We start from the raw sequence: 23,687 nt of genomic DNA, 5'->3' as shown, positions 1-23,687 counted from the left end.
GATCTCAACGAAAATGTCATTAAGAAGAAGAAGAACAAGAAACTTACGTGAATCTTTTTTGATGCAGGTAGAGTGTACTAGCAAAAGATGACTATAAAATTGAGTGCTCAAAAAAATAACAAAAATGTTGGCGCAATTGACAAATTAAATTCCGACGTTAGATTAAACTATCCCATAAAAAAAAATTCATCGTCTATTTACACCAAATCTAACCTATCAACTCTATTTCTCTCCCTTCAAAAAAATAAAATAATCTATCTCTCTCCCCAATCACTCTTAGGTGAATGTCCTTCGTTGGTCGAGAAAGATATCAAAGATGCACATGCACATGCTTGCTTCAGCGCAAATGGAACAATCAACAAGAAGCCTTTGTTAATAGTCATAGTAGCCAATATTCAAGCCTGGTAATCTTAATCCACACTAATGAATAATCCGCTTGAGCATTTGAGAACGGGACTTCAATTTGTGACTACCAAGTATGCTATCTACATTTTGAAGGCCACCATTGCGTTATATAAAATATGCTATCTGCAGCCATGTTAATGGCACCATTTAAATACTGGACACATAATTGTTGCACCGTGATGGATATTCGACAGTCAGTGGAAATATAGCACAAAATCAAAATTAAAAGACAACAACAAAAACAAATAATATCTTTTTTTTTTTTTTTGTTGTTATACAAGCAGAAAAAATAATAAAACTTTAAAACACACATGCATCACACATAGACACAAAAACCAAACCTAGTCAGAAAAACAAAAAGAAGAATAAATGTGACATAAACCATTATCTCAAACATTACATTTATCCTACATATGTATGTGATTGTGGAGTATTAAGACAGGCAAGGTGTGGTCAATTTGTGATCATTGTTTTCAGTTGGATCCATGTATTGTAATCTTCTCCCCACTCTTTCTAATAGGCCCCCCAGAAGCCTCGTTCACACATTCACTCGGTTTGATCTTTTCCACACTTCATACCATCTTATATGGTGGTAATGCCCTTCATTTTTCAAAGAAAATAAATACAAGACTTTATTTAGAGAATAAAGACACGAAAACACGAAAAGTAGATAATATTATTTTATCATTCAATTATTTTTTTAAAAATTTAAATCACTTCATGTCTTTCTCTCTAAATACCTAAATTGATGAAGCCCTCTTGAAAAATGAAGATGATTCATTTATGTATATATAACATCAAGATTTGTTAATTATCTCTTCTGTATTGTACGATAGTAATTGGTAACTCTAAAGTTGACCACCGGTAACTATTTTTTTGTCAGACTTTTTCTGGACAAAGTTATCCATAGCACCACAATTATTTTTTAAATTTAAATCTAAATATACGTCTAAATTATAGAAAATTTAAAAATTCACTATGTTTTAGTAGAACATATACACTAGAAAGATACGGATAAATGTGTCCATTATTCTGCAAGTTTAGAATAGCTACATTCAAGATGTCCGACTAGTATTCATCACCGACCTCAAGATCTATGACACCCTTTACTTACTCGAGCCACTTGCGGGTAAATCATTATTCATAAACATAAATCATCAATAAACATAAGTCTTCTACACATGATAAAGATAGCTTACATAAATATGTCCTCTATTCTTTAAAATAATAGTAAATAAATTATTTTAAAATAATAAATATCATTTATTTATTATTTTAAATAATGATACATGGATCAAAACTAATCGTAAATCATCTCTCTTTAATAAATTAAAAAGAAGAAAAATAATTCCAGCTAAAATTTAAGAATGAGGAACATGTATCATCCTTTTTTTTGGAGTAAAGGATTTGCCTGAAAAGTGTGTACACCCTCCGGTCACTATTATAAGCAAAAAACTACATTTCACTTCATCCGTTTCAAAATGAGTGTCGTTTTAGGTGTTTACACACATATTAAGAAATGCAATGATTAAAAAGAAAGAGAATGGTTATTTTACCAAATTATCCTTATTAACTATTGGTTAGTTTTAAAAGTAATACTTTGGAAGTAGTGTGCAGAGTATTAATTGGAGGGTACAATTGAAAAGAAAAAGTTATTATTGCATTGGAAACTGAAAGTGACATTCATTTTGAAACAAATTTTTTTGGCTAAAACAACACTCATTTTGAAACGGAGAGAGTAGATTCATTCATTAAATGATGTATGTGGTCTTTATTATAGACCACATACATCATTTAATGAATGAATCTAAAATGTAATTTTTTGCTTATAATAGTGACCGGAGGGTGTAGTTTTTTTTTTCGAAGGAGAAAAGTGTGTAGTTATTACTAGATTGAAATTTATGTATAAATGTATTTAATGTTGATTTTTCATATTCCAAGAAAGTGTGTAGTAGTATTAATAAGAGGAATAGCTGAAAAAATAATACTCCCTCCGTCCCTATATCTAACCACCCATTTGACTTTATTTTTGTCCCTAAATCTAAACCCCTTTTCAAATTATTAGATGCATTTATTATTTTTTTCCTAAACATACCCCTAATTAATACTACTAACTTGTTTTGAAATTTAAAAAGTCAAATTTAATATATATACAAACAAAGGACAATATGGTAATATTAACACACAAAACAGACATAATAATTACATTGTCAACTTTTCTTAAGAAATGTGAAAAAAGCAAAAGGATGTTACATTAAGGGACGGAGGGAGTATTGAATACATTTAGGAATAATATTGAATACATCTAGGAATTGATACACGATCTTGTATTTAAGGACAAACTTTTTTTTTTTTGTAAATGGTCTTATAATTAGAGACGAATAGAATATATGATATCATTCTTTTATCTCCCAAGGTATATACAACTATATAGATATTCACTAAACATTTTCTATATAATATATAATACTTTCTCTATTCCATATTAAGTGACACAATTGATTGTTTAATTTCATGTATGTCATTGTATAATTTTGACTTTTAATATTTTTAAATATTTACTAGCAAAAATTATAAAAAATTAATATTTTGGAAAATATTTATCTAAACAAATCTAACAATATCTTTTATACTATCATTTGTCTCTATGATAGTAAAAGAAATTGTCTTTATATATTAATATATAGTAAAAGATAGAATACTGATACTTATACACCATTTTTAAAACAATTTTAGAACAATATTTTTTATCTTTTTATTGGACAAGAGAGAAAGTTATGCAAAAATTCCAAATGTTATAGATAAAGAAACATGTTATTTGTACACAGTAGGGATACATAGTAGGGATTGGGGGAGTAATATTCTCTTTTCTTGTATTGTATGTCGACAGAACTACAGCAATAACAAGTGGCTCAAGATATTTTGTTCTCATGAAGAGACGTGTCACGTGGTATTTCTCCCATGTTACAGTGTCCATTGACAATGTTATAAGTAAGCTTTCATATCTCTCCCCAAACTACCAACAACCTCAACTGCAAGATGACAGATACCATAGCAGCAAGTAATAATTTCATAGCCACATGCATGTGGTTTACACCTTCTCCTCTTTTCATCTTTGTTAACCTTGTCATTGGTACCATTGCTATCGTTTCTCGCTTCGCTGCAGTAACTGCACCCAAAACCCAACAAAAACAACCTCAACAAACACACAATCTCAGTCACTACAACCACCACCATAACGAGCCAACATTGGTTACACAACCTGAGCCAGAGTCCGAGACCGAGTCCGAGTCTACTCAACCCCAACTCACTCTAAAACCTTCACTGTTACAGCGAGTCTTGTCTTTCAATCTCAACAAACACGAACCAGCACAAACAGAATCTGAAACCCCATCTACAGAACCGGTCAAGTCGGATCCGAACCACGATTGTGATTCTCATGATGAGGAGAATAGAAACAAAGCGGTGATGAAGAAATCAGCGAGCGAGAAAGAGTGTTCAATGACCTTTGATTGGGAGGAAGAAGAAGATGAAGAAACGGTGGAGCGAAGGAGGCCAGCGACTGCAATGGCGAGGGGTGAATCAACGACGAGTAAAGAAGAAGATGAAGCAGATGATGCAAAAGCTGATGATTTTATAAACATGTTTAAGAAGCAATTGAGGTTGCAGAGGCTTAATTCATTTATCCGTTCCAAAAACACATTTTGATAGATGATAATTGATAACACAAACGTACACTTCCCTTTGAATAGTCTAGATATATGAAAAGAAAATATTCCATTTGATAAAGAAAAATTGCTTATATGTTTGAATTCATGTTGAGTTTGAAGAGCTTAAACTAAATGACAGTACTCTGGGTTTTGTTCAAATTCAATGTGAGTATAAATATGCACTAAACAACTTTTCTTGTAGGTTTGTGTCTTTTACAAGATCTGTATATGTTTTACGAGTAAAGATGTCTTCATTTTCTCTCTCAATTTCTTAAACTTTAACATATTTTAGGATGTACTATACATTTTTTTTAAAACTATAGCGATGAAGAAAATAAAGAGGATTCCTAAAGCACGATTTAGGAGTTAAAATTCTCTCTATTTATTTATCTCTATGTACTCAATTAAAAGGGTGATATTAAATAAATCAAAATCTTTTTGATTTACTTCAAAATTATAATAATTAATATTACCATTTGTTCTAAGAAATTGAGAGAATCTCAACCCTTGAACGTCCGTGGTGGATGCACAAAGTCTTTCCTTATCCAACCTCCTCTATTTCATGTGAAGTAGTGGCAATAATCACCCATAAAAAAGAAGTCAATACACTGAGCGCCCATCCGAACCACCTGAATCCATTCAAACCCGTTTCGACTTTGACATGAATTCTGCTTTGATTGCGTGTGGATTTAAGTTTTGAAAAATGATATTTGGGTCTCATATAAATTGGTGAGTGATACAGAAAGTATTCTTAAAATTACGAGTAACAAAAATTATGATTGAAGGGCTTCGATGGTCATAAAAACAAAAAGTTTTAAACTATATTTCAATGCAATTTATTACTCCATTATTGTCCATCAAGTTTATAAATGTTAAGATAGCAAGATTATCTCTCTTAAAATTACTCCATTGTTGTTTAATCTTTTTCGTCATTTTTTCCACAAACAATTGTCATTATTTTGGAAAGGGTTAATAGGCCTTTACCCGCTGTAATATAGGTCACTTTTGGTTTCCCCCTGTAAAATTATTTTGTCAGATTTGGTGTCCTTGTAAAAAAAATTTGTTTTAGAATACAACCTAGACCAGCTGACTGTGCATTTTCGCTGAGGTGGCGTGCTAAATCACCTTTTTCTGATGACGTGGCACGCTGACTATATAATTTTTTTATAGGGTACACGTGGCATTTCTGATTTTTTAATAAAAAATTATTATTTTTAATTTTAAAAAATAAATTTTATAAATAAATAATTTTTTTATAAATTTTTTTTTATAAAAAACGAAAAAAATTCTTAACAAATAAAAAAAATTCTGAAAAAATAAAAAAATACCAAAAAAATTTTAAAAATTGGAAAAATTAATAAATATGAAAACAAAAATCTGGAATATTTTTTTTGAAAATGATCAATCTTGAAATTTTTGAAAAAAGATTAATCATATTTACAAAAACTAAATTTTCGAAAAAAAAGATAAAAAAATATGAATTTTCGAAAAAGATAATTTTTTTTTGAAAATGAGAAATCTTGAAATTTTCCTGAAATTTTCGAAAAATTATAAAAAAAGATTAAATAAAACTTCTTAATTTTGAAAAAAAATATGAATTTTTTTTCCATTTTTCCGTTATTGAAAAAATTCTGGATATATGATTTTTTTTCCTAAATATATTAATTTTTAGAAAATTTTGATATATATTAATCTTTTCCGGATTTTATTTTTATTAATTTTTCCAGAATTTATTCATTATTTTTCATTTTACCCGATTTTTTTATTTTTTTAATCATTTTTTATTTTTATTAATTTTTCAAAATTGTTTCATTATTTTTCATTTTATCAGATTATTTTATTTTTTTAATTGTTTTTTATTTTTATTAATTTTTCCAGATTTTTAAAAAAAATTCCGTATTTTTTCATATTTTTTATTTTTATTAATTTTTCTGGAATTTTTTAAGATTTTTTATTATTTTTATTAAAAAAACACAAATGCCACGTGTACCTAATTAAAAAAATTAAAAATAAAATTAATTATACAGTCAGCGTGCCACATCATCAGAAAAAGGTGATGCAGCATGCCACCTCAGCAAAAATGCACAGTCAGCTGGCCTAGGGGGTATTCTAAAACAAAAAAAATTTACAAGGACCAAATCTGACAAAAAAATTTTACAGGGGGAAAAACCAAAAGTTTCCTATATTACAGGGGGTAAAGACCTATTAACCCTTTTGGAAACAATGCAACCAAATTAATAACATTTGTTTGTGCAAAAAATCACAAAAAAGATAAACATAAAAAGTTATTTTAAATTAATAAATAAAATAAGAACAAGGTAAATGAAGATGTACAATGAAAATGAGAAATTAATTGAAGATAAATAATTTCTTAGAATGGAAAATCTTTCCCCTATCGTGAATCTTTCCTTGAAATGACATAATGGTTCAAGAAAAAAGGTAAGAGGTAAAGATGTTCATAAACACAAACACATGTGAGAGAGGAGGGATATGCAAATTGACATTAAAGGACATACTTTTAAAGAAAGAGGATTTTTTTTTTCCAAAACAAAAAGGTGTTTGATGCCAATGCACACCTTTATTTTTTAGGCGGGCGTGTATATATATATATATATATATATATATATATATATATATATATATATATATATATATTTATATAGGATCCGTTCACTACAAGAAATCTTGCAATTAGCTGGGGAATTATGCCAGGAGCAAGAATTCCTGGCAAATTTTAAGAGGGGGTAACATGTCAAAATCCCTGGCATACATCGCTACTTTTTCCTCTATTTTCTCTCACTTCAGAAATCTTTCCTTCATTTTCTCCTCTCTGCGCTTCTACCTCTCCTTCCACAGAAAACACCACCACAACCACCCATCTTCACGGTGACCGATCTACATACTCTGACATCTATTAGCCATGAAACCAACACCTTTGAACTCCTCTCTTCTTCCTCTTTAAAAACCACCTAATTTTTTTCAAGATTACAGAGTTTTCAAAAACCCCATTTTTCACCTTATCTCTCGATTTCCAGCCATCATGGGTGTCATTTGTGAAAGTAAGTTCATAATCTTATTCTCCATAGATTTCTCATCAAAACCCCTAAATAAATTTCCCAATCGGAGCATTTCATCGGCAGCCACCGCACCAAAACTTGTCCCCGCGTTGCCGGAAATGTGACCGGCGACCATCTCATATCTTTTCTTCTTTTTGGTGAGTTCCATCTTTTACCTCTTCTCTAAATTAAATTTTTGTAGTTTTTTATATTTTTTTTTTGGATTTTTAGAAAAGACACCAACTAAGCATGTTCTTTTTTTTAAAATTGATGATTTTTAAGCTTCCTAGTAGGGCCTAAGTGGATATATGATACCAAGTTGTTATTAGAATCCAATTTAGTCCTAATTTATGCTTGAAAATCATTAAACTTAATTATTTTGAAACTAAATTGGATTATAAGTCAGGTGGATAGTTTAGTTTAAGTTACAGATGGACGGCTGAACAAAGGTAAGGATAGGGCTATGTGAGGATGCACTGATTGTGAACTATGCTGCTAGTTTGCTTTGATGATCTTTTATTTTGTATCTTATTTAGCAATATGGAGAAAGAAGTTACGCATCATGTAAGTATGGGAGGTTTGGATTTTGAGACAAGTACTTGAACTTGTATTGTATAATATTAAGTGCTTATGTAATATTGCAATTTGCTTGTTGTGATTAATATTTTGATTAAGGTTTTGAATTGGATAATTGATAATATTGAATGTTTGATTATGTTTTGAATAAATTGGATTCAGTTACTTGTAGGAAATAGAACTGAAAGAGGTTTTGACAGCAGAGCTGATGGGATTCATGTGATCTCCAACGTTGGGAAAACCCTTCTCAGCTCCTTTCTTCTCACTTTCGCCGTCGACCGTCAACTCTCATTGTCGCAGTGAAGCCGTGTTTTGTCGTCATCTCTTTGCACAACACAACAGGTATTAGTTTTATGTTTGTTGATTCATTCAACCATGGAATTTTGATATAGTTTAACTTATGTGCCATTCACATGAACCATTTTGGAATTGAAGTCTTCTAGCATGTATACATGTATAGATCAATTTTAAGTTGTTGAATCTTGAAACGAAAAAAAAAAAACTTAAAAAATAGTTCTTATGATGCGTTAGATAATCAGTTATCAGGCACATGTTGTTGGGCCTTTTAAGTTTCTAAGTTATTAGACTTCTTCTAGGTTTTATTATATATTCGCTTGCAACCCTTAGTTTAATAAGTTATTAGACTTCTTATAGCCATGGTGGCTTTGTGACTAGTCTTTATTTCCATTAGTGGAGTTTTTTGCTGTTACTTGAATTTTGCCACTCCCTGGGATTGAGTTTGTGTTCTAGTGGTTAGTGGGGTGATTTTTCACTTTAGTGTATTGGCTTTTGTTTTTGTTTAGGAGCCCTGTGCAGTGGAAAAATAGTTTTTGACTTGAGCTTTTAGTCTTGTAATTCAACATATTTCTGAAAAATTGGTTAAGATGACATTTAAGTTAGTTTTTGTAAATTGTAATTGAGCATATGACGATGATTTATATGTAGTTTAAGCACATCTTATCAGTTATCATGATGGTCCTGATTATAATATAATATGCACAAAGAAAATTATCCAAATGAACACAAACATTAAGTAACTACAAAGAAATAAGTTAAACAAGATGCCCTATAGTAATAAACAACCATACATAGTGTAGAAAAGTACATTTTTAATTTTCAGAATGAATTATTAAGAAAAAAGAGTCAAATAATAACTACATATCCGAGCACTAAACATGGACAACACTTGGTTTACCACCTGCATAAGAATGGTATTATGTCTTGAGTTGTATTCACTTTCCCATATATATTGCTTTTTGTTTTGTTAAAATAAAGAGCCAAACCATAAACCTAGTGTAACATTGAGATGAAGTTGGAAACTGCCACAAGTATAGGCTGTAGTTCTCAACTGAACAAGGAACATTGCATACTAAGAACATAAGTGTATGTCACTGATATGTTTGTTAAAGGTTAACAATGGTAGAAAGCTAGTATCACTTTTAAATACAGGCTGATAGAATACTACTCCATTCGAATTCTATCACTTTTTCATTCGAATTTTATTATCAATTTAGTTTTTTAGGTCTCTATTTTCCCAAATCAATTTTTTTAATTGTTTCATGAGCTTTGTAGTTATTGATTTAATTGAGGGTTTTTGTGAGTGTTTTATAGTTAAGGGGTTTTGTAACTGTTAATATTAGTCTCCGATGATGAACAAAATGATATAACTTTCGTTCTTCTGAGATTTTCCTGTGTGGAAGAAAATTATTGGAGACCTGAACTGAGGAGACTGTTCAAATTTTGATTTTTATCAGAAATGAAAAAAAAAAAAAACACTTTGTGCTTCAGATTGTATGTATGCTTTGTTTATCTATGCGGTGTTATATAGGATTTTTTTGTAATATTTTATGGTATATGGATTTAGAAAAAATATGCATTTGTGAGCTGAATTTAACTTGGATTGTTGCGTCGATATATCATATGATTTAGTTGTATTCACGCTGCACAATAGTAAGAGTTGTAGTCTAGGAAATCATTTCTAGTTTGATGACCTGTTCTAATAGACTGCATTATTTTTCAAAATCTAATTTTTTGATGTACATAAGGAAATAGGATTCAAGAGATTGTCTTATGCTGCTGTTAACAATTGTTTCATGTATATTTCGATTACAAAATGTTCTGATGTAGTGTGTTTATGCCTTTTCATGGCATGTTGATGTGGTTTGATAAATATTGAATAAGTAACCAAGCTTGATTTTTGATAATTTTCCTGCTGTGTCTTGATTTTCTCCAGATGAATCGTGAGACAGAAACTAGTGCTTTGGCCTTTTTGGCTCCATTTACACCAAGGATGTGGTTTGTCACAACTCTCTTTTTCTTTTTCACCAAGTGCTTGAGACTTATTGATAGTGATGAACTCCATTTATCACAAAATCACATTAAACCAATTGTATTGTTTGGCAAGTAATTTGTGGGTATTTCATATCTCTGAGTTGTGTTTTTATGCACGGATAGACGAACTAGTTGTTGAGAATGTATATGTTTCTTATCAATTTTTATCAATGTATTGTATTAATTTTGGGCCATAAAAATGCCTACTTTTTTTTGAGGAATAAAAATGCCTACTATATATCTAATAATCATTCCCTAAAAGAAATATCTATCTAATTAAAAAACAATTTTAAAACGTTTTTTAAAATTATTTTAATTATTAAATTTTAATATTTTGAATTTTTAAACAAATAAAAAACGTTTATTTTTTTAAAAAATCGTTTGCATTTTGCCAGGGGTTAACCCCTGGCAATGATCCTGGCATGGTCTGCAAAAGTCTGCACAACGTCAGAAAAGCTTGCAATCATGCAGACACAATTTGCCAGGAGCTAAAGCCCTGGCAGGGTCATTTGCGATGAGCAGATTTGCTGGTGATTCTGCTCCTGGCAAAACTCCTGGCAAACGTCCAATTGTCAAGGCTTTTAACATTTTGCCAGGGCTTCTGCCCCTGGCAAAATGCAACATTTCTTGTAGTGGTTGACACCAGGTGTCAACGAATTCATTGACACCAATCTTAGCCATTTAATACGTTTAATCCAAGGGTCCTAATTATTGTGAAATTAGCTCACATGTGTGTCTATTTAGCAAGATACACTAGATTTGTTTTGGCAGATTTACTAAAAGAGAAATGATATTTGAACATGCAACAACTTTCTCTTTCATACTCACATTATTTTTTACTTTATCTCTCTGTTGTTATGGTTTCCGTGTCAATAACACTTTTTCTCTTGTAAAGTATGGTTGTCAAATAAGTTTTCACCAAATTGGTTGTTCAAATAACACTCCTCTTACTAAAACTCATCTTGAAAGCTAACAATTTGGTTTTCTCCACCAGATCCAATTGTCAGAATTCGTTCATCATCTGCAATCTTCATTTCCATTTCGTTATTCCATGTATGAATCACAAACTTATGATCGCAATTTTTAATGTAAAACTCATGAAATTGAAAGCAAATAGAAACATGATTATAAGTCTTTGTCAAAAAAAAAAAGTCTAGGAATTGGGTTTATAAATCAATTGATTGGCTTGTATATCATTAACACAAATACATATTTGAATTCATGATATATCAATATATAAAATTAATATTTATGATTATAGTAAAATAGAAAACCCCTTGAATTAAACTGTGTGGTGGCCAATGATCGATGTACATAGAAATTAATTGTTGCTGTCTTTGTTGGATATGAATAAGGAGTGGCAGGATTTGAGATCATTGATAATTTTTACCATTGTTGTTCTTTCAAGCTTTGCTGGTTAGCCAGAGGAGAAAGAGCGAGCGTGCAGTGCAGATTAGGGGGGATCAGATGGAGAAAGGTTCATATGAGTTAATTTCACAATAATTAGGACCCTTGGATTAAATGTATTAAATGGCTAAGATTTGGTGTCAACGTATTCGTTGACACCAGGTTATATGGTTTTGCTAGAAGCCACCCATGAAGGTGTCTTTTAGCAATTCACATCTCAAGGTGTGAATTCCACTTTTAGTTATAACTTTACTAAAAGACACCTTCATAAAAATTAGTTGGTGTCTTTTAGCAAAAAAATTAGTTGGTGTCTTTTAGCAAATGTTCATTGAATAACTTGCTAAAAGACACCTTCATAAAAGGTGTCTTCTAGCAAAACACACACACACACAGATATATATATATTATCGGGGGCACTGGTTAGCATTTCCCTTTAACAAAAATTGGTAGGGGGTACTACTAACAATTTTCATTTTTTAACAAGATCAAGATTCAGATCTAAAAAGGTTTGGTTCACAATTATCGAAGGAGTATCATTTAGCTGACCATGTTGAGCTAAACAAAAACATATTTCGATAAATAAAAGAGTAGATTACACTCACATCTCCTAAGAGAAGCTTGAATTACACTCTCCTCCCATCTTATGTTAAAATATACACTCTCCCCCCTTGAAAAGTAAAATTTATATTCCTCTCTCCTATGAGATGCTTGAATTACAACACCTCCCTTAATAATTAAATATGCACTACACTTTAATCTAATTTAACATAAATAAGTATTTTTATGATATATACTAATTTTGAACCACCATTTAAGAAAAATAAATTCATTTCTTTATAATTTAAATGTCAATGATAATTAAATTTAAACATTTTTCTATTAATTTTATAATTTAGAGTATAAAATTAACTTTTAAATAACCATACTTTATTGTCTTAAGTAATTTTTCACATATTTAATTTTATTTTGGGTTGTTTCATATTTTATAACAGGGTTTAAAACTATATGTTAATGAAATTGTGAATAAAAAAAGCGAAAAATATGTATTCAAATTTTGATTATTTAAAATAGACCCGCAATACTATTTTTTTGAAGCGTGTTAGATTATTATTTTTTAATTAGATTATTATAAATAAAAAAATTATTGAGGGAGTAAAGTGTAGATTTTAACATAAGAGGGGAGGGAAATGTAATTCAAGTTTCTTTTAGGGGAGGGAAGTGAAATGTTTTCTAATATGTTTTGAATAAGAGGGAATGAGAGTGTATATTTGAACATAAGAGGGGAGAAGGGTGTAATTCAAACATCTTTAAGGGAATGGAAGTGTAATTTACTCTAAATAAAATAAAAATGTTTAAAAAAAAACATATCTCCATAATAATGAGCAGCTCAATCGCCATATCTTAACAATGAAAAACTCATCATTTTGACATGTAAGTATATGTTATAATCATATTTTTTTTGAAGGAATGTTATAATCATATTTTTAAAACGTCTATTTTTTCAATCATATATTACTTTTGGTGATCATGAAAAAACTCCTCTCAAGTGGTGGTCAGGCGACATAGAATTAACGAGTTTCATTTTTGAAAAGTGAACTAGCACATTGAAATTAACACTTGAGATAATTAAATATGAGACCTTCAGAGGAGTACATTCAAAAGTTTGAGGAGTTATTCTACAGTAAGGTGGAAACCCATGTCGGACTCCAACAGAGGGCACTGTTCAAAAGACCAAAAATACACTTGTATTTTGCTGTATACCTTAGCATATAGTAGGGGTGTGCATATAGTAGGGGTGTAAATTTTTTTGCCTGGCGGGTACAATTAGCGATTTTCATTTATTAACCAAGACCAAGGTCCAAATCTAAAAACGTTTGGTTCACAATTATAGAAGGAAGATTGCTCTTTAAACACTTAGCAATTGCTCATAGACACCTTAAACTATTGAAAATACTTTCATCGATAGTTAACTACCGTTCAGAGTATTTCTTTGATTTGCCTAAAGAGCAAGCCCTTATATAATGAGTATCATTTAACTAACCATGTTGTGGTAAACAAAAACATATTTTCATAAAAAAAAAATATCTCATGGGGAACTCAATGTATTAGAAAGACGGGTCATCACCTAGAAATATGATGCGTGGATTCGTTTAATATGACTGAATTTTGTCATTTGAGTTTTGACCATGAAAATTCACCATGTTATAAGTATTACTACCTTGTAATGCACTCTGCCTTTTCTCAAGGGAAACTCGTATTTCTTCTCTAGATTGGAATACAATCTGCGGCTGCCAAGGAACTAGTAGTAGGGATGGCGTGCGGTTCAGTACAATTAGGTACTTTCATCCTATCTCGTTTTTTGTTCATTTTGGTTAAGCATGTGCAAAATCTTTATTAAATCTTCAAATACAACCACCCAACTATATATAATTGTATAACTTTTACCAAATATATACGTGATGAATTGTAAAGGCTAGCCTTAGATTGGACTCAGGATGTATAAAATTTTCTTTTAATGTTACTTCACGGGGCAGGACAAATAAAAAGAAGCAAAACTAAAAAAGACGACTTCAATTTCAAAATAAATTTCTCTCAAAAAAAACTTCAAAATAAATTAATAACATTAATTTTAGTGTAACTAAGATTTGTTTGAGGGAAAGTCCAACTAAGATTAATATATATATATATATATATATATATATATATATATATATATATATATATAATATATATATAATTGGAATAATATAGTCAATGAACCCCAAGTATATATAGTGCAGAATGTTCATGGAGGTACACTCACAAAATCGGTAGGAATCTATATAAATGTTACACAAATGTTAATATAATTGAGCATGTGTTTTCTTACATTTTTTTTTTTGGTTCAATAGCCTAGTGGCTAGATCACACACTTTTAAAGTGTGGAGAAGTGGGGAATCCGGGGTTCGAACCCCGGCCCCTGCAAACATTGTCCCTGGTAGCTACCAACTGAGCTACACTTACGGGACTGTGTTTTCTTACATTAATGAACATTATTCTATACAAGAATTTGTCACTTTAATAATATATTCAATATATATAAGTCATATTCCTATATATGTCATAGAAGATTTCCGATACAGTGGTCTAATTTGTTTGGCAAGAATAAACTGATTGCATGCGTATCATATCATACACAGTATGTCAACCGTATAACAAATTATCTGTTTCTCTCAAAAACAAAAAGAAATTATCTGTTGACTTTGACAAATCAACACACGTAGTACTACAGTTTAATCTTCAATGGAGCTAATAAATATGAAGTCTCCCCGTTATAAAAGTAATCTAAAAAAAATCAAATAATGTGCAATCTTCAACCTTTGACTATAATTTTTAATCTCCGCCCAAGCCTAATTTATACTATAATCAGCGAGAAAGACAACGCAAGTAAAAAATTTCCCCCATCTTTCAAAAATAAAAATAAAAAATTACCCCAATCGAATGCTTCTAATGTGGTTTTAGCGTTGAATGCTCACCAACAATCTCCCAACTATGTTGGCTCTATTATTCGAGATTGTATTAGTTTTAAGGGTAGTTTTCGTAGTTTAAATTTTTTGCATGTTAGGCGTGAAGCCAACCAAGCTGCTCATTATTTAGCTAAATATTCTCTTAAGAATTTAGATTGCATATGGGTTGAAGAAACTCCGCCTTATATTTCTGCAGTCTTGGCATTTGATTTATTGCCAGACTTTCATTAATGAAATTGTCTTTTAACATCAAAAAAAAAAAAAAATTACCCCCATTTATAAATAATTTTTTTGACCGCTATAAATAAAAAAATTACTCCCTTCATCTCACATGAGTGACATATTTGATTATTTATACATATTAAGAAAAATTATAAATGAACGAAAAGATTATACTTTTATTGGATTATTTTTGTAAGTATCGGTGTATCTACCATTACCATGGATGTGAAATATATTAATTTCATAATGATGCATTTAGTATTGATTAGAGAATACACATTAAAAGTTAAATGTCACTACTTTTTTGTATAATTGTGTAACAAAAGGAAAATCCAAGTTTTTTTTAAAGAAGAAAATCCAAGTTTTGTGATTAGTCTAAAGCGTGCAAAGGAAAAAGGTAATTTTATTTACAAATCCAAGGTTACGCAAGACGTATAAATCAAAGAAACACATACACCATTATACAATTACATTTTGTCAAAAAAACATTATACAATTACATGCCCTATAAAAAATTCTCGGCCTTTTCCTATAGTTTTCTATATAAATACGTAACTAGACATTTAGAGTTGAGAAAGACAAATTACAAGAAAATTCGTAAATCAATTGAAGGCAAAGTTAATAAACTATGGCAAGGTATTTTCTAGTTTCGAAAGCTTTGGTTATTCTACTATGTCTTAATATTGTAGTGCACACAAAACAAGCACAACTACAACCATGGTCACCCCTAGATGCACCAAAAGAAATCCTCCAAATGCTTAGTCGTGACCCCGTGACCATTTCACTAGCCTCAACCGATTTTGGCCACATAATTCACCAAAACCCTTTTGCAATTTTTGCACCATCTTCTATTAATGATATATCAAAATTGATCAAATTCTCAAATTCACTTCCTATCCCTTTTACTATAGCAGCAAGAGGGCAAGGGCATTCAGTTAATGGACAATCCATGACAAATGATGGGATTGTGGTGAACATGACTGAATTGAATAATGAGCTTAGAAATAATGGGAATGGAATTGTTGTGTTTGGTAAATATGTAGATGTTGGTGGTGGACAACGTTGGATTGATGTGTTGCATGCAAGCCTTGAAAAAGGACTTACACCACTTTCTTGGACTGATTATTTGTATTTATCGGTTGGTGGAACTCTCTCTAATGCCGGTATTAGTGGACAAAGCTTCCGATTTGGTCCTCAAATTTCCAATGTTCATGAATTGGATGTTGTTACTGGTACGTATGAATCATTCTTTTCTTTGATAATTCTCTCCCTCCTAGTTACTACAATAGGTGATGTATTTAGGTTATTGATAATGATAGATTAGGTTGGGTGAGTTTTGACTAAACTCATTTTACAACTTAAACAAATTGTATTCAGTTTTTTTATGTCAAACACGAACCAATCCAATGATAAACATGTTAGTTTGAGTCGGATCATGGACTCATCTATCATTTTTTTTGAAAATTCCTAAAAAGTATATATTATTAAATGATATTCTATTTCGTGAAAATTTAGCAATTAGGCTTAACTCTAGAAATCAAAATCCTAACATTCGAATTTTACTCCCACAAGTAAAAAAATGATTTGAATCTAACTAAAACACTTATAAATCAACACATAAAATTTATAATCTATATTAATTTTTGAAATAAAAAATCACATTTGAAATCAGAAATTAACTTGTTATACGCGAACCAAAAGAAGATAAATAAGAGAAAATTAATGTTGATATATATATATATATATATATATATATATATATATATATATATATATATATACTTTTATTCCCCCAGAAAAAAATATATAGTTTTATTATTACAAAAAAAACTGTTTAATAATAGGATGGATAAATGGATCAATATTAATACAATATTTTTCTGTTGGTCCATGCATTACGAAAAAAACTGTTTAATAATTAGATCAAATGCATTAAACTAATTAAATGCTAAAAAATATTGTATTAATATTATACGGGTTCTATTCTATTTTTTTTTTAGGGTTAACTTATCTTTATAAAACCAGTTATAAGGTGAGTTATGTCATTCTTTTTAAACTCATTTCATATATTATAAAAGTCTTGAGTTTGCACATTTATATGTCTCGTCAAATCGTTACTACTCGATTTTATGTGTGAATATAAGTGGTTGGCAGACCAGATTAATCGACTCTAATATCATGTTATATTTTCATATTGAGTCAATTCAAACTTACAAGCCGACTTGTAAAACAATGAATACTATTCTTTATAAATTCATCTTAGATCTTATTTTTATCCGTAATTTCCAATAGGTTGGACAATAATTGGGGATATGAGCTCATATTCTTTGGTAAGGTCTTGAATTCAAGATTTTGCAGATATACAAAATCAAAATGTGATAGACATTATAGATTTCCCTAGTCAAGATTTTGCAGATATACAAATTAAAATGTGATGGACATTGGAGATTTCACTGGTGGTCAATATTTTCTCTTAAATATCTTGAGTATACATAATACATATAAACTCTAGAATATCTTGAGTAATACTATAACAATTAACAACAAGGAAAATAAGAGAAATTGGTTTTATTCAACCAAATCAAATTTAGTTCGCAAGAATTTATTTAGCTATCTTGGTATGTCGCATCATATCTTTATAGCAGATTTTAACTTGTCTCTATATGAAGTGAAAATTGACTATGTCAATAAAAATTTATGTATGGGGGATTAATAATTATATTTTTGGAGTTATCATGCTAGGTTCAAATTCTACATGTCTATTTTTAAGTATCAAAATAAATTGTCTAACTATGTCAATTAGCTAGTTGAGGTTTATCTCCTGATATTCAGCGTACGTAGTATCATCGTCCATTCGTCATAGTCATATATTTTAGGGTTAAATATGTTTTTGGTCCCTATAAATATATCAATTTTTCGTTTTAGTCCCTCTAAATTTTTCCTTCAACTTTTAGTCCTTATAAAATTTTCAATCACTACTTTTGGTCCCTATTTTTAAGTTTATTTTAGTATTTTTTTAATGAAATTGTGTAGAATAATGTAAAAATATTTTCCAAAAAAAATAATTTTTTTTAACAAAAACATATATTTAATATGAATTTTTAACCATAAAAAATATAAAAACTCATATTAAATTCATGTTTTGTTAAAAAATTCTAATTTTTTTTGGTAGAGATTGTTATAATATTATGAATTTTTCTGCAAAATTTTATTCAAAAATATGAATTCTACATATGAGTTTACTTTAAAGGAGGGACCAAAAGTGAAGATGGAAAATTTTTGAAGGACTAAAAGTTGAAGGAAAATTTTAGAGGGACTAAAACGAAAAGTTGGTATATTTATAGGGACCAAAAACATATAAAATATAGTGTACTATGATTTATTATAGAATAACAGATAGATATGAACAAGTTAGACCTTGGCCTAAAGAAAAAGAACAAAATTTGTTCTTAAAGGAGATTACTGTGTTTTGAATTAATACCAGAGGAAAACAAAATAATGGTTTTGTTCTATAAGATTCTTAAGTCCGGAAAAATGGGGTATGTGACTCGAATCCAGACTCTTTACTTTACTTATAGAACAAATGACCCTTTTTTTTTTTTTTTTATAATTATAAGATGATTTTTTTTGGGTGGACCTTTTGGTTTTGATTATATGCTTTGCTAGTATTTGTTTTTTGAAGGGATTTATTTGCTAGTATTTTGTTATGGATGACTAGAAAATGCAAAATTAAATAAAATAAGAATGTTAGTGTCACGTGACTTCATCATATATTTATGAAGATTCCATGTCAACGATTTAATCAAAGTAAGATATGCAACAGAAACCAACTCGTTTTCAATCCAACAAATTAAAATGGCTAGACTTTTGTTACATTGCCAACAAATATTTGAATCTCGATTGCGAAAGATATACTTTTAGTGTCTCGTGGAGGATTGTTATGTACACTATTTTTGTAACACTCTTTCTAACACTTACTCTTTTATTAGATGAAATCTATGTGAGTATCATACATTAAAATAGATCCTACATAAAGTGACGAGTCTCACATAGATTTCACCTAATACGAGAGCAGTTGTTTTAGAAAATGGTAGAAAGGGAGTGTTTCTAACATTTCGCTTAGTGTCCGATATCATACTAGAACAAAGAGTACTATAGGCGTGGAGATCTATGGAGAGACAAGATTGCAACATGAAAGAAATATTAACTCAAAATATTTTATCTAATGGTAAAAACTATTTTATTTAGTGTCCTTTTTAAATGTGTTTTGAGCTTTAAGATTCTCCCTACTTTTATCTAAGATTCTCCATGTTCATTTGAGCTTAATTTAATTGATATGAATATTGCATATTATATATAAAGTTTATGGTTCAAACTCCAAAAACTTTACTTATTTATCTTGCTTATTTATCTTAAGAGGAGCATTCTATTTGACCAGATTTTTTAGAAAGTCAACCAACAAAGTATATTGCCACACGTACTAATTCAACCTATCCCTCAGTTTCCAATATATTTTCTATGTTGATGGCGCAAAAAATTAGTTCAATTCCCTAAAAATAAAATATACATTATATGGTGCAATTGGTGCTAAAATACATATATGGTGCAATAATAAAATAATAAAAGTCATAGAGACTATTTGTCAAAAAAAAAAAAATCATAGAGACTAGTAGCTCTTCAAATTAACAATTAAATACCTTTCTGACAAAACAACAAAATACAGGTTTTTTGGAAATAAAAGTTTTTTTTTTTGACAAATTGAAAATAAATTTTTTTTAAAGGTGAAAATACAACATTTGTATGTATTTTTTAATATTAAATATAAGATTGTTTTTGACAATGTTTATTAGTAGTAACACCTACAAGAGCCTTAACAACAACAAATATGACTAATGAACTCAAATATCATCAAGAAAAACATGCTATTTACATTTTTGTTTTATATTTTTCCTTTGGCTTTCATAGGGAAAGGAGACTTGGTGACTTGTTCTACAGAGAAGAACTCAGAATTATTTTATGCGGTTCTTGGAGGTCTAGGCCAATTTGGGATTATAACCCGGGCAAGAATAGCTCTTGGACCTGCACCCAAAAGGGTAAGTAACATGTTCTCTAATTAATATATTTACTTATTCGTATGGTTTCTTGTTCGTATGTCACAATCATAATAATAGTTGTTTGCTATTTGCTATAATGCGTATTTGCAAGTCAAACTTAGAAAAATATGCATTAATCATGAATATATTATCCTTAAATTTTTGTAAATTCTTTTATTATAGGGTAGTGTTAACTTGAGCCCTTAGGGCACATGTTAAGAAATCTAAAAAAAGAAATATTCCCTTAAACTTTGTGCATTCAATTCATTAAAACATTAAAGATTAAATTTAATGCACGCATTCCAATACATTATTTCTACATTTGGTTTCTAAACTTGTGCCTTAAGGGCACACGTTAACATTTCCCTTTATCCCAAATTAAATTACTAATTAAACAATTGTTTGATTAATTTCTTGTAGGTAAAGTGGCTCCGTTTACTTTACAACGACTTCTCTGCATTTTCTGGAGACCAAGAACATTTAATCTCATTGAATGGAATAGATGAAACTAATGCACCTAATTATGTAGAAGGTTTTTTGCTTCTAAATCAGCCACCACTAGACCTATCCTTTTTTCCAGAAATTGATCAACCTCGCATAACTTCCTTGGTAACCCAATATGGCATAATCTACATCATTGAACTTGCCAAATATTACGACGAAAACTCTCAAGATCATGTTGATCAGGTAATTATTTTTTTAAGATTCTTGCATTCCAAAAAGACTCGTCATATGAAGAAACCAAAGTAGTCGTGCTATTTTCATTTCTTCTTTGTTTGTATGATTAATTTATCTACTAACATAGATATCGTTTTGTTTCTTGAATAGGAAATTGAAATTTTGCTTCAGGGATTAAAGTTTGTCCCTACTTTTAAATTCGAAAAAGACGCGTCGTACGAAGAATTTCTAGATAGAGTTCATACTGATGAGCTAACACTAAGGGCACAAGGGCTTTGGGATATCCCACATCCTTGGTTAGACCTATTTGTTCCAGGATCTAGAATGTCTGAATTTAATGAAGGTGTGTTCAAGGGTATTATCCTTAAACAAAACATTACAGCAGGACTTGTAATAGTGTACCCAATGAACCGAACAAAGTAAGTTTTGAAAAATTATTTAATTAATTATAATGATGAAATTCACAAGCATATTTATACTTTGAATTAATTCATAGGTGGGATGATAAGATGTCAGCTGTTACACCTAATGAAGAAATTTTCTACGTTGTGGATTTTTTGCGTGCAACTGGGTTTGATAATTTGGAGGCATATCAGTCTCAAAACCAACAAATATTGCAATTCTGTAAGGATGTCGGTATCGAGATCAAACATTATCTTCCCCTAAACAGAACACATGAAGAATGGGTGGAACAATATGGCCTCAAATGGAATACTTTTGAGAAAAGAAAAAATCAATTTGATCCAAATAAAATATTGTCACCTGGGCAAGGGATTTTCAACTAAATTAAAAAAAAGATATGGGTCTACTTTTCTATCTTTCATCTAATCTTTTTTATTTTAATTTACTGTATAGAATCAATTAAGCAATTTACCAGTATGGTTTGGTTTCTTGTCATAATTAAATATTTGTACATTTGTATAATCTGTAACACAAGTTATTTAACTAGATTGAATAAAAAAAAGCACCTATTTAAATTGATCAATAAACTTTGTATAACACATTCCACTATATATATTCTGCTCTGATTTCTTTGTCAAAACAAAGAAAATTCTGCTCTGATTTTAAGATCAATTTGTACTGTATCCATAGTACAACTTAATTTGGCCCAATATTGTGGACATAAGCCCATTTCCAACAAAAGTGGCATAAAAGCTCAAAACAACTTTGACTATTTCTTTTCCAACCCTCCACTTATATATATATATAATGTGCTAAAGTGGTAAACTATTAACCTAGTTTAGTTGTAAAATGACGGCATCATGTACCCCTTGATTTAGGTACAGAGCTTGGACTCATAAAAAAAAAATTACTGTAAAATTTGTTTTGAACCTCTAAACACGTTAGAGAGATATGTAAAAGCTATCATCTATTCATGAAGTCTAGCATTGGTTTGCTCATTATGTTATTGTTATATCTGGTAGGGGTTGTGGTGTGGTTTTGATCGATTTAAAAAAACAATTATCTTTTTTTTTTTGGTAGTGTAAAAAAAAAATTATCTAATCAAAAGACAAAAATAATGTACAATTTGATTTTGGATGGTTCAAAAAAATATCCAACCCAATCCAATTATATGTGATTAGAGTTGGTTCGGTTTTTTTTTTTTTTTGACTCGGCAAATTTATTAAGCTAGCACAAGGAGCACTATACTTGCACGGAGGAAAAAGAGTACAATTAGGCACACATAAGGCAACCAAACTGTCACCACCTAAAGCTCACTAAAAAAACCCCTATGTTCCATTCCAACATATAACAGGAACAAAACAAAATACAAACAGCAGAAGCAAAAACAAACAAGATCCTATAAAGCTCCCAAAAAACAGGACTGCTACACCATAGCATAAACAAGCTTCAGCCATCACCAACTCTACTTAGCAGCAGCACCGCAATTGGCACCAAGCAGACAATCCAGAACCCTATACAGCCAGCACCAAACCTTCTAGACAGCTGCTCACAACACCCAACATAATGCAGGAAAACCAGCCAGCCCACACGGATCTAAGATACCAGCAACACAGCCTAGCATCAGTGCAGGAAAACTGCAGCAGGAGCTTCTATGACCCTAGCAGCAGGACATAAGAGTTGGTTCGGTTTGTTCAGTTTTTACACAAACAATATATAAATATATAGATGCTGGCATTAAGATGAATATTTGGTTTGAACTACAAATTAATTATTCATGTTACCTTAAAGTGACTAATTAATAAACATAACCATATGAGAATCTTATAGAATTTGAACTTATATATTTTCAAGGATGTGAGTCTAAAATATTATATGTGAAAATCTCTTTTATAGAAGTGAATTATTCTATTAAAGTGTTATAATTGTGAGATTACTTTCGACTGAATTTTTGTCAATAGCACCAAATATCAATGTATATGAATTTATAATTATTAAATTATATGTTGCCTTGTTCTTATTTGAATGCTCAATCGTGGAATATCATAAAAGGTAATTTTGAGCAATTCTGAAGCAATTGAAAACTATTATCCTTATATTGTATTGATTTATTATTGGAGTCTTTCTTTTATTATATTGGTTTGTTGTTGAATTATGAACCAATTGAGACGACATTATGTAAATTGTGGGAACTTTCTTTGAGTCGTCGAAGCTTAATGACTCTACATACAAGGAAAATTAATTACACTTTTCGAGGTTAGTCATAGTTTAATCAATTTAAATTCTTTTTATTGAATTTGA

At 30.0% G+C, this 23,687-nt stretch overlaps 2 protein-coding genes, 1 long non-coding RNA gene and 1 pseudogene across 3 annotated transcripts; all 4 read left to right on the top strand.

Annotated features, from left to right (window-relative positions):
• Nucleotides 1-3,199: 3,199 nt before the first annotated feature.
• On the top strand, nt 3,200-4,382 carry LOC146903000 (uncharacterized). The gene has a single exon (XM_085731479.1). The coding sequence runs from the start codon at nt 3,445-3,447 to the stop codon at nt 4,111-4,113; it is 669 nt and encodes a 222-aa protein (XP_085587605.1). The 5' UTR covers nt 3,200-3,444; the 3' UTR covers nt 4,114-4,382.
• Nucleotides 4,383-6,834: 2,452 nt separating this feature from the next.
• LOC146902998 (uncharacterized) lies at nt 6,835-10,278 on the top strand. Its single transcript, XR_015021799.1, has 3 exons — nt 6,835-7,329; nt 7,910-8,089; nt 9,981-10,278. It is a non-coding gene; the product is annotated as an uncharacterized LOC146902998 (long non-coding RNA).
• LOC146902999 (small nucleolar RNA Z159/U59) lies at nt 9,387-9,477 on the top strand (annotated as a pseudogene).
• Nucleotides 10,279-15,787: 5,509 nt separating the features above from the next.
• LOC146902997 (cytokinin dehydrogenase 3-like) lies at nt 15,788-21,973 on the top strand. Its single transcript, XM_085733517.1, has 5 exons — nt 15,788-16,445; nt 20,179-20,306; nt 20,727-20,993; nt 21,135-21,403; nt 21,481-21,973. The coding sequence occupies exons 1-5, from the start codon at nt 15,842-15,844 to the stop codon at nt 21,767-21,769; spliced, it is 1,557 nt and encodes a 518-aa protein (XP_085589643.1). The 5' UTR covers nt 15,788-15,841; the 3' UTR covers nt 21,770-21,973.
• The last annotated feature ends 1,714 nt before the right edge of the window (nt 21,974-23,687 follow it).

The sequence above is a fragment of the Medicago sativa genome, chromosome 8, assembly GCF_051527215.1.
Source record: "Medicago sativa cultivar Bolivia chromosome 8, Bolivia_mono, whole genome shotgun sequence".
In the NCBI taxonomy this organism is placed as follows: domain Eukaryota; kingdom Viridiplantae; phylum Streptophyta; class Magnoliopsida; order Fabales; family Fabaceae; genus Medicago; species Medicago sativa.
This window is presented reverse-complemented; position numbering and strand designations above follow the sequence as displayed.